The sequence below is a fragment of the Lutjanus erythropterus genome, chromosome 20 (assembly GCF_056507025.1).
Source record: "Lutjanus erythropterus isolate fLutEry1 chromosome 20, fLutEry1.hap2, whole genome shotgun sequence".
Lineage (NCBI taxonomy): Eukaryota > Metazoa > Chordata > Actinopteri > Lutjaniformes > Lutjanidae > Lutjanus > Lutjanus erythropterus.
Window position 1 is genome coordinate 13,686,179 of NC_139336.1, and position 12,489 is coordinate 13,698,667.

The window sequence follows — 12,489 nt, forward strand, 5'->3', positions numbered from 1 at the left end:
AATTTAAAAATTAGCTTACTGCTACACTTTGAGAAGTGTTGATCAAACCATTTTCTTTTTCTCCTGCTAACTTAGATCCAATTAATTAAAGAATCTGATGGATTTTTCCTGTCTGCTGCTTTGCACTGAGCATGTATCGTCCCCCAAAAACTCAAAGACGCTGCCTCCTCCTCATCCTCCCCTTCTTCTTCCGTTCAGACACGTCTGCGTCTTGTTTCTGAGGATCTGCCTGAACTCCTGCCTGAACGACGCTTCGCCTCGCCCACCTTGAGTTCAGTTCTGGGGGGTCTTAATTTAGGGTCTGAGGTTTGAAACACCTTCTAGTTCAGTTGTAGCCCTCTCACAGAGCGCCTCTAGTCCACTGCAGCCTGGCCTTCTGCAGGTCCAGCTGTGATTGCGTTTTAGGACTTCTGCTCGGAGGTGGCGGCAGGTGCGGCCGGACTCTCTGGCTTCACAATCTGGTAGGTGATCAAGTATTCTGGGTACGCCTGAGGACAAAGAACACATCGAAGTAAAATTAAATAACAGGCTTATTTAAGTGCTGATATTCAATTGATCATTTAAATCAGGGTTCTTAAACGTTTTCAGTTTGAGACCCAAAAGAGAAAAGTCCCCCTGCGATCCAAACTTACAAAAATACATCATAAATCACCATAACAACATACATTACAAACTAAAGACAAAGAACACAGCAAACCACAAATTTAAAATATATATGAAATGTATTAACTTCATTATTAAAAGGACATCACAGCGATAATACATTTGCTAAGTGTAATGTTAAATTTCTCACCACCTCATTATGAACTTGTACTGTCGACTGAAACACTAGAGGGCTTTTAATGGATACAGGAAGTGTTGAGCTTGTATTAACAGTGTGATGCAGTAACTTTAATAGAGCAAACAAGAGCAGGTCCAGATGTATTTTGCTACTGTGCTTTAGGCTTCTTGTCTCGTCTGCTGAATGCTGAAAGTCTCAACTTCACTGAGAGCTTCTTAATGTCTATCGTCTATCACTGCCCATCAGTATTTCAGGAAATATAATATGCATTTTGTTCTGCCAATTGGTGACTCAATAAAAATGTGTCCATACAGTATGAGAATGCTGGATTAAGTAATGTATTTGAAATGATCTTCTGTTTTTATCCATTGTATCTCTTCATAAATCCATTTTTATAAAATTATGTAAAGAAAAAAAAAAGAAAAAAAGGTACATGCATGAACAGACAGCTTATGGTAATTAAAGAGTGTCTTTGTGTACCTACCTGCTCCCCTCTGTAGATGACGTACTCTGCGTATGCCAGCCCATTGACGCTGGGTCGTCCTATAACAGAGTGGTGTCCAGGGGGGGCGTGGGCCATTTTCATCGCACTGAACTGAAGAAACGACTTACCCAGTGTCACTCTGCAGAACAACATCTGCCTGAAATTTGCAAACAGAGTAATAACATGTTACACTAAATTCAATTTTTCTCCTCTGCATTGCTTTCTGCTATAACACAACAGAGATTCAATTTGATAAAAGTTTATCTAATTTCTATTCTTTCTCTTCCATACTACATTTTAGCAGCATTTTTGATTGGTCAGCACCATTCAGACATTTAAAATGAAATTTAAATACTGCATAATTGCACTTGATTGCTTTGCTTTTTTCTTCCTTCGGCTTAAAATAACTCCACAAAGCTGACATGATGGCAGCACTGCTGGCAGGTCTCACTCATGTTCTAGTTACCATTCACAACAACTTGCTCACTGGTGTTACTGCGACACGTCTCTCTTTATGGCATGTCGCTCAGAGCTTAGTTAAGCATTTGAGCGATAGTTTAGGCTAATGGATTGTATTGGATTTCACTGAATTTTGGACACAGAGTGAAATGGTGCATCAATAACCCTAAGTGGCAGAAAATTTGTATAGCACTTTGGATAAGAGCGCTATATAAATATAGCCACTGTCACTGAAACCTCAGCTTAAGGTGTTTGTGAAGCTGACTTATGATCATAGTGTCCATCAAAAGCATATCTAAAAATCAAAAGGACCACATATACATAGCAGCACCTTTGACTAAATTGTCACTACAGCAGTGTGATTGAATTATACAATCAAAGCCTGGTTAGAATTAGCACACAAATACTAACTAGTAGGTCAAGGCAGAGAAAACACTTTTTATCTAAAGTAATAACATGTCTCACCTGTGGCACACGTAGCAGGAGCGGTCTTTGTGAGTGGGACACCCCGTGCCCCCGCCAATCCCGTACACGTACTGGTTGCTTTTGGAGGAGTTCTCGGCAAAATAGATCCCGGCACCGAACATGCCGCCGATGTAGGCGTGTCGCTCGTCAAAGCCCTTGTGTATGATGGCATTGATGAAGGGAGAACCTGGCAGGAGAAACGGTAAAAAAAATTTTGAAAAGACACAGCTGCAAAAACTACACCTGGAGACCTCCAGTGTGGGGACAGGGGAAACTGTATGGACATGTCTCCTTGAGGAGAACCTGGAAAACCTCAAAACACTTGGTTGTTTGTTTTGGCTTTAAAACATGAAGTATTACATCCTTTTCTGGAGCCTCCACAGACAGAATCCCCAAAAGCAACTAGCTAACGATAATAACTGAGAGAGTTATAAAAACACAGTGTCTCTGATGTTTAGGCGACATTCACCATCCGCTGTAATTAGTATACATCCCCTTTTATAAACACTTCTCTCCTCCAGACATCCAGACAGCAAGGCACAAATAAATAAGGCACCAAAGGATAAAGAATGCAGACAAGGTAGAGAGATCCAGATACTGTTTGACTAAGTGTTATCCTGGGAAATCCATGATCTAAGAGACTTTGAACATGGTACGATTGCTGGTGCCAGGCACAGTGTTTCAAGCACTGCAGAAACCAGACGACTTCCTGGGTTTTTCTACTCTTCAGTGTTCAAACTGAACTCAACTGCAGTCCTGAGGGTTGTGTCCTGACTGACTGAGCCCTGTGGTTAAAAGGGGACATGGAAGATTAATGAGGTTCGTTCAGGCTTACGGTCAGGCTGCAAGAGTGAAAACATTGCAATACAAAGTGGAGTTCATCTGGGAGCAAGTGACTGGTTGAACCTTGATGCAGGAGACCAGGCTGCGTTTTACTTCTGTCGACTAAGAGGAAGTGACTGAAACTACAGGGGAGATGATGTGATCAAAACGGCATGGCAGCAATGTTGAAAACTGTCACCGGGCTCTAGTTAGTCTCCTGACATGCAGCTTCAACTTGGGAACAACCAGATTTTGGTGTATTTTTACAAACAAAGAGCCAGTTTTTTAGTTTCCTAGGAATCTGCAGCACTGAGATACTGTCATGGAAACGTCATATTTTCATCCCGGTAAAGAAATGGCCGTATTTTTAAAGGAAATCTAAGAAGGCAAAATTCCGGTGCCAAGCGCCTGTTAACTACAGAAGAGCAAGTGAAAACATCCTGACTGGAAACATCACAAACTGGCATCATGGGATGTGCTTGGCCCAGGCCAGAAGGACTCTGCAGCAGGTGATTAAAACTGGCCAGAACATCTTTGGCACCTATCTACTGAGAATCTTTGCTTGTTGTCTCCTGTATTATATTTGACAAATATACCAAGTAGTACTCATATCAGACGACACATATAGGCTTATTAGGAGAGGAGGAGTGTGAGGTTTCACCATTAATCACCTAATAAATTCAGGTGTGTTCACTTCTTCACTTTGAAATGAAGAACACCATATGTGGCTGAAACATACCAGTCAGTTATGAAATACAAGCAGTGTGTCTTTTGTCCCTGTGGACGACTACTTTCCTGTTTCTTCCTCAGGCTAAGAGCATGACTAATAAAATGCACACCGTTATCTTGAATATTAACATCACAGCAGAAAGCAGGAGGAGTTGTCTTGAAGCACAGCATACTGTGTGTACGTTATTAAACATATTAGCATTAACACAACACAACAGACGCACTTACTGCTCTTTGTCAGCTCAGTGTCAGCGCGGTTCTCTGATGTAACACTACTGACTTCAGACCGCTGCACTGTGCGCTGTTAAATTAGTCTGTAAATATTAGCTGCCAGCAAAATTTAAAAGCCATAATGTTAACATTACTCTTTCTGTAGCTTCACCATTATGATGCTTTGAATAGTCATGTGGAGATGAGGCTGCGGTTGGACAACAGAGACACAGGAGACCTGTGACAAGCTGACCTGCCTCAACAGATCATCAACACACAAATTAGAAATAAATAGAGAAGTAGCAGAAAAGTAATGAACAAGGGACAAAATAATCAAAGGTCACAAAAAATGTCAGTAAAGAAACAAGAACTGTTGAAACATTTAAAATATACACATGATGAGGAAGCCTGCTGAACTATGCAACGTGGTAAATTACCGTGGAAGAGCATTCGCTCGTTGTGGTGGTTGTGATTCTCGTCTGCAATTTCCTTTTGTCTGTGTGCGTATCTCTCCCGCAGCTTCTTATTCACCACCTTCTGAATCTGTAGAGTCATAGGCAGGAACAGAGGGACAGATGAAGAGTCAAATAAAGAGAGAAAAGTAAAGAAAAGGGTCACTTATGCTGTGGATTACAAATTAACATCTATTTGCAAAAGACAAACAAGCCACCAAATTAAGTTTAAGTTCCTTTTTTGTGATCATAGAGAGAGAAAACTGGTCTGTGTGTGTGTGAATGTGTGCGTGCGCTGAGTTCACACCTTAATAATGTTGTATCGGCTGAAGACTCCACCTGCGTTGCCTCCATCACGATGCTCTCTGATGGTGCTCTGCAACTGAGGAGGAAATAAACAGATAGAAGACAATCAAAATGACCACATATGCATATTTTTTAAGCTTAAAATGAGAAATGTGTGGGATTAAAACATGCTAATGGACTGCACTTTCCATATATCATGTGAAGGTGAACAACATAAGGTGTGATTCATACAGCTCTCTCAACGCCGTTAGCATTAAGAAACCCAGTGATGAGTCATTTTTTAAACCTCAGCAGCCCAGACGTGTTTTCGCATTCAGAAAAAAAACGTTCAAGTGACATCCAGTGTCCACCTTGATTAATAATTCAAACCTAAAAACAGTCTAGAGAGACCAAACGCTCGTCATTTTTCAGGTTCTCAAGTAAGAATTACAGTTTAAATTACCTGTTAACATCTGACAGATCCTCATTAATTTTAAACCCATTCAGACTGATATCTGCTGTCTCTTTGAATTACTGTGTTCATTTACAAGAGAAATATAGTCAGTGGAGCTGTTACACTGTTATGGAGTCTCTTGTACAGAGTGTTACGTCCTTTACCAGATGGCTGAGATGACTAATGACGGACATGCTCAAATTTAATATTAAAAACCCACCTGAGAAATCATAAATACTTTGCTCAAACTGCTATCAAGTCATGGAGGTTGTGAGGTGACAAAATAACCACAATCGGCCTGTAAGTGAGTGTCAGTGTTTCAGTGTGTTTACATACTTCCTCCTCTACTGACTGGAACTCCTTGTCGTCCGGTGCCAGGTCAATCAGCACGGTGCCCTGGCTGGAGCAGTGGAATGTCAGGTATGGGTTTCCACCTACAAACACACATTTTGAGAGCTGATCAGGGACACGATGATTCAAACAAAGAATAAAGGATGACACTGACCCTTCAGGCATCTGGACTACATGTCAAATAATCATTTATAAAAACATTTATTCTGATCAAAGTAAAATCACCTCTGTGTGTCCGATAGATTAGTTACAGAAGCATGTTAAGACTTCAGCTTCATGGGAAAATAATCAGTTCCTTCACATCATAAATGACAGATATTCACATATATAATAGACAGATATAGAATAGATGTAATGTTATACGTTACATAAAATCAAATCAAACCCTTTAAAACACCACAGTCACACACAAACACGAACAAACTAGCAAGGTACAATTACTGTCTTTATCAGTGGAGTGTGGGGGCTTTGAATAGAGTGATATAACGGCCGTTTCTGGTTAAATATAAAGGATCTTACTATAAAAAATGTTTTTCTCTGTAATGATCCATCCCATAATGTTGTCAGACACTTGTCAGAGGAAAAAACAAGCACTTTTAGTAGAAGTACTTTTGACTGAGGAAAATGTGAACAGTAATCTTAAAGCTTATGTTATGTAGAATTCTCAGTACTATCCCTTTATTTAAGGACTGTAATAATTTAGGACAATTTCTAAAATAACTGTTTCTCTGTAAAACCTTTAATGTATTAAATAAAGGTATCTAATTTGCACTTAATTAGGATATATGTACTTAAATTACCTAGTATTTGTTTGGCAGTTATTGCTGCCTGCTTTTCTACTGGACCATTGTAAAACATTTTGTACCTCTAAGTCATTCAGATCCCAAAAATATGTAAAAACAGGAGTTTGAAAATACTGAACTGCCCTTTAAATATTAATTTCAGTACAGTTCATCTTATATAAGTTCAGCTTTAGCCCGAAAAAAGTTCAATATAGCTCATCAAGTACATTTTAAGACAAACATGTTGACACTGACTAATCTTATATATAGAGGTTTTTTCTGGAAACAGTTGTGTAACGTGTGTGTATATGTGTCTTTTCTGACCTTGCTGGCCTCCCAGCAGCCTCTCAATGCCCTTGATGAGTTTATGTCTGTGACCGTAAGCGTTGATGCCGATCTCTTTCAGCTCCTCGTGACCCATGTCTGCTAACACATCCAGCGAAATCTGCCAAGAAACAACAAAAAAAGTTTTGCTTACTGCTGTGGCTGCTGCTAAAATAAAAAGAATTGCTAAGAAAATAACATTTTATAATCATAATGTGCAGTAACTTTTCTAACTATACTTCTCAATATAAATCCGTCAACTAAATCAAATGCTGTTTTATTGTATTTAACTGTGGAGATCTAGACAAACTAAAAAAAAGTTTTTGGTGACAACAGAAGGTCAGGCCAACAGCAGATCATCAAAACTGTGAAGATCAATACAGAGTTCAATGATCTAAAACATATTGCAGAGACAATAGATCTGACAAATATTCATGAGAGAAAGACGGCAGGAGCATGAAGAAAAGGTCAATGAATAAATGGCAGTAATCAAGCCATTCATATGCAAATTGGTGGTGGTGAAGTTTTGTGAGTTTGTTCGGGGAGAGCAGAGATGAAACTCATGCTGGAGGCTGAGATAACTCAGCTTTTCAAATGCTAACCTTTACCTACTTTCCTCCGTGTTGCTGTGATCATTGCTATAATCATCTTAGCCTAAATACTCTGCTGGGAGTTAAATGAGACAGGCGGCAGGCAGAACGAGCCAAAACACAAACTGGAAATATGTTTGAAACCAAAAGTTAGATTTCATTTCAGAAATTACAGCAAAGAGATTAAACACTTCTGTAGAAGCCTGTATTGTATGATCTCTCCAACAGAGCAAGACAGTTTGTGTAACACCCAGTTTGATGTAATCAACGAAAACCAATAAAAGTTACAATTCAGCCACTGACTGATGCTTCAAGCTGCCATCTTACAATCTGATCACAGTGGTGAAAAAGCAGCATCAGAGCAATCAGCCATCTAGAAAATCCAACTCCAACTTCTACTAATTCCTTGCAAAATTATTGCATTTTGTTGGTAACTCTTCATTTGAAGGGGTGTGCATAAGACAGTCATTACACTGTCATAACCATGTCAAAACACCTGTCATGAACACAGGGGAGTCTTTATGACTCTTTATGATTGTTGGTCATTTGGTCAATTATATCATTTTTACTGCAAAGTTGCCTCTGTTGAGATGTCTTTGTTATGACAACTTGACATTAATCAAGACAAAATAACCTGTAAATGTCTTTGTTATGACAACTTTATCAAGCTTAAAGAAATAGTTTCGCTTTATGGTTTAACATTACACACTGTCATATGTGGTTGTTTGACAATGGCCATCATAAGAGTATTATAAGTGCGTTATGAAAATTTTCTTTGACCTCGGGTAAAGTGGTGCATTTTCCACTTGTCATAATGACGTAATCAAGCTTATTACACTGTCAAATTCTTTTGGGACAGTGTCATGAATAACATCCTGAGTAAAGTAGAATAGTACCATTTGGAGTTGTCATAAAGATTTCATTAAATGTAATAAGATCAATATGACCACTACAGCACCAATGTGATTTAGCTAGGACCAGTCCCGATATATTTGCAGAAACTGAATCAAACTTCATGTTGACAAAGGTTTTCTACTAATCCTCATCTACATCAACAAACAAGTAAGTAGTGAGACTTTGCAGAGAGAAAAAATCCACACAGCTGATACAAGTTATTAGTCACCACAACTAAAATGAGTTGTGTTATTTGGTTTTACTTTCAGCAAAATAGTGTATTCTCTACATAATGAGTAAATGTATGGTTTTATAATGACCAACTATCAGTTGAAGCACTGTATATTTCTTTCTTCTAACTCTGAGTCCTTCTTTATGTTCATCTGAAATAAAAATGGACTTTTCTGCCAACACCCAGCTGACCTCCATCTCACTCTTCATCTGAATATTAATGACAGCTTGTTTCCCTTAAGGAGGGCCAAGAATAAATGTAACGCACACACACGCACAAATCCTCTGTATTGCTCACACAGTGCCTTCTATGCCTAGCCTTTTGCCCGCTGTCACCTTTCAATCTCACTTTCTATTTCTGTCCGTCTCCCTGTCTGTTTTCTCCTCTTTCCGTCACCCCATCTGTCTGATTGTCTCCCTCTGTCCTTCGATTTTTCTCCACGTCTCTCTCCTCAAGCCTCTCTTCCGTCCATCTGCGTCTTTTTTCTGTCTCTTGCTATTGTTCTTTTTTTGTGCATTAATATTTACAAAAGAGCAAAACTGAGAATAAGAATCTGCAGTCAGTCAGCCTCTCTGTGAGGCTGTACTTGGGCAAGGTACTGTTTTTACCGCCAAGACCAACACGTTAACATGTCACAATGACAATGGTCCTGTTCAGACCTGATATTACTGTGCATCCTGGGTGATCCAATCACAAGTGCAGAGCTATGAGTACAGGCGTGAACACCATACGGCATGCGTTTGAGATCTAATCGCATGGGTGAAAGTGAATGCAATGTAGCCTAGACTACACCGAAAGACCGCTTCCTTAACTGACGTCCTGTAAGTACATCATTTGTTTAATTGTAATGCAAATTACGCAGGAGCTTTCTAACCTGCAGCAGATGTTTGTGAACTTTACTGTAATGCCAGGGGTGAACTCACGAGCTCAGCTGTCCACTTGCGATCAGATCACACAAGACGCATGTTCATACCAGGTCTGAACAGACTCATTGCTGACATGTGTTCAGCAGGTGTGACGCTCAACATGATCGCTATCTTACATTATCTTGTTGGCATGCTTAAATTTGCTAATTAGCGAATTACAGTTGAGGCTGAGGGGAATGTCAGTAATTTTGCAGGTATTTAGCCATAAAACTGGCCATAAAAGTGTTGGATAAATTAAAAATTTGATGGCACTAGATAAAAAGTTCAGGGATCATCAAAGTTATTACAATTCATCCTAAGGGGGACATGGGTGTCTGAGCAAATTTTTATGGCCATGCATCTGTCGTTAATGTATTTCAGTCCACACCAAAGCAGTGGACAAACAACATGAGATTACCATCCCCAAAGCAACTCCACTATTGTGGATAAAACTGACGGAAAACTGAACAAGAGGTGAAAGTAAATTGATTAAATACATTAGTTTAAACCAAAACTGAATCAGTATATAACCCTCAGAGAAATAAACCACAGGGTTAAAAAAATAACTGCAAAGTTGGAAATGTACATTAAAAATATAACCTAAAAATATTTCACTCATAAGCTGAAGTTTTTTTTTCCTTTTCTGTCTTTCAAACTTTCTCTCTCTTTACCCCCCTTGTACCTTCAGTACTGTATGTGCCTCTGCAGTTCTTCACACATTTTTCTGTCTCCTCTCACTTTCGTCTTCTCCCAGACACATTAAAAAAAATGTGTGAGTACCTGTTCCCGCTGGAAGATGTCTCGGAGGTGTTCCAGCCCCAGACTCTTCAAGAACTGGTTGATGGTCATGTCGAGCAGAGCTGCAGAGACACCGTGATGTCAGCACAGTCCTAGCTGTTACACATCTGTACATCACAACGGCTACGGCACCTACTGTGCAGGAAAATCTGAGATACAACTGATGTGTCTCTACGTACTTTCTCCTTCCTTTCTGTCAGACCCAGATGCGCCATCTGCTGGTCCAGTGGCCCCACCCACTGTTATGTCACTGAGGGGTGTGGTCAGATTGTCTATGCTGCTGGCTGCAGACAGACAGGACGGCGATGGAGAAGGAGAGATGACCACACCCCCTGACGCACCTGTAGTTACCACAGTTGCGCTCACCTGCGAGTGGAGGAGAGGAGGTTTGGTTTGAATGTCCGGTGAATCAAATTTTATGGCTAAACTTGACATTTCAAACTGACTGACACTTTTTAAAGTACATGCACTTCTCTACCACTTCAACTGAAATATAAACTGCTTCACTGTTTACTGTTCCACTGACATTTCAACATTTATTTCTAACTTTTCGAGTGACATTTCAGCTGCTTTCATCTCTTACACTTCAGCTGACAGTTCAAAGGCTTTTAGTGCCTACATGTAAACTGACAACTGCCTAGAGAGCTTCAACTTGAAACTAAACTGAAGCTGAAATTTCAAATCCAATCAGCAATGATACTTCAACTGCCTTCAGCTCAAACTGAATTGAGCCTTTTCTAGTTTCCACATACAGTATGCTAGCTGTTTCTTCTTACAGCAAATACGGCCTCTGCAGCACTATGTTTCATCTGAGGTCTCGCTGTCCGTACTTGTAAGCATGTGTGTGGACACTCACCACAGTTGCCTGGGGTTTTAAACAGCTTGGCAGGGCATCTGGCGGCATGGCGTCAATCAGCAGTGCTCTGATGTCATCAGCCTGCAAGATACAGACAGAATGACAAGATGTAGACAGACATATGGTTTATGAACTCCATGTTTGCTTGTATTTTTCCAAACTCTATTTTTGCACACTCAAGTTGGGAGCTCAAATAACCAGTGTTTTTTTCTTAAGTGGATGAATAGAAGTTGAGCCTCAGTTTGATGGTCAACAAATTAACTGATTGGAAAGTATTGACTGCATCTTCTGTATTAAATAACTATATTTTTCAGAGTCAACAAGTACACAAATCTCATCAAGTCTCTAATGTGAGATTTGTGGGCTAATGTAAAGCAAGAAGCTGCAGGAACGTTGGGTTCTCTCAAACTATGGCGCCTACAGTCAAACAAGAAACTACTGGAAGTCTTATAAGGGTGCCTGGAGTTTGGAAGCTACTTGTTCTTTCTAAATCTCTGCAAACTTTGTTCATGAGCTCCACTGTCTGAATAAATACCAGTGACAAAGCCAAACATCAGTCTGAGCTAATGATATTAGCATGTGCTGACTCAAAACATGTGTTGTGGATGAATACTATGAAACATTTCTAAGAAAGCTTTTCGCACTGTCGCCAAGTCCAGCGGCGTTTGTCCCTCCTGGTTCTTCATGGTGGGATCAGCTCCATGAGCCAACAGCAGAGCGCAGAGCTGAGTCCGCCCCTTCTGCGCCGCTTCATGGAGGGGTGTAAACGCCCACTTGTCTGTGGCGTTGACGCACGTGTTGTACTTGATCAGCAGAGCAGCTATGTCCACATGCTAGACAAAGGAGAGGAGGTAGAGGTGAGGAGGAGGAAGTAGGTGGTGATGATAGACATAAGCAAAGAGGAGAGATTAGAAATGTGAGCAGAAGGAAGAGGAGGAGGACAGGAGGAGGTGGTGAGAGGAGGAAAAGAGACAACAGCAATGAAAACATTTCACAAAAGCAAATGTGTGAAGTCTGGTGAATGAGTGCTATAAAAATCATGATCAGAGAAAATGCAATACGTGGGAGTCTCTGGAACAGCAATTGTGTGAATTATTAACTCCCTCATGATTCTTGTTTTCCCGTCGGTCCTTCCTTTCCTTCTTTTCCTGTTCTTTTCCCTGGTCGTCTGTCTCCAGCTCTCATCTTAGCGTCAAACACAATGTAGCTTGTTCCTGAGTACCAGTGGGGGAAGCTAAAGTGTGTGTATGTGTGTGTGTGTCTCAAAAACGCAGAGCTCATCAAATTTTCATTCAAACATGTGTTTCATGACTCTTTCAGTAGCAGACTGCTGTTGAGTTATAAGGAAAATGTGACTGAGACACCACCAGTGAATCCAGATGAAGGAAAAACTGCATGCATGCACTTCTTCAGAGAACCTAAGTGTAAAAATAATGATTATAATAACAATTTTAATGGGTAAAATTTTTGTCCCATATCAGAATCAGAATGTTAAGTATCTGCAGGCTTTATCTGGGCTGTAAACAGACGTAAGCTGCAGTTTTTCAGTTTCCATCAGCACAAAGATGTAAGCTATAAATCCAGATGCAGATGCATGAATTCCACATGTGATATAG

At 40.1% G+C, this 12,489-nt stretch overlaps 1 protein-coding gene across 1 annotated transcript in view; it reads right to left on the reverse strand.

The window, feature by feature from the left end:
* Positions 1 to 243: 243 nt before the first annotated feature.
* Positions 244 to 12,489, reverse strand: part of tnksa (tankyrase, TRF1-interacting ankyrin-related ADP-ribose polymerase a) — a 112,799-nt gene continuing 100,553 nt past the window's right edge. Inside the window, exons 19-29 of the mRNA XM_084745898.1 lie at positions 11,518 to 11,706; positions 10,874 to 10,954; positions 10,197 to 10,383; positions 10,000 to 10,079; positions 6,599 to 6,719; positions 5,478 to 5,575; positions 4,710 to 4,784; positions 4,388 to 4,493; positions 2,190 to 2,376; positions 1,266 to 1,422; positions 244 to 488 (exon numbers count right to left, since the gene is read on the reverse strand). Coding sequence (XP_084602024.1) covers positions 402 to 488; positions 1,266 to 1,422; positions 2,190 to 2,376; positions 4,388 to 4,493; positions 4,710 to 4,784; positions 5,478 to 5,575; positions 6,599 to 6,719; positions 10,000 to 10,079; positions 10,197 to 10,383; positions 10,874 to 10,954; positions 11,518 to 11,706 — 1,368 coding nt within the window. The 3' untranslated portion in view covers positions 244 to 401. The remainder of the gene's footprint in view (positions 489 to 1,265; positions 1,423 to 2,189; positions 2,377 to 4,387; positions 4,494 to 4,709; positions 4,785 to 5,477; positions 5,576 to 6,598; positions 6,720 to 9,999; positions 10,080 to 10,196; positions 10,384 to 10,873; positions 10,955 to 11,517; positions 11,707 to 12,489) is intronic.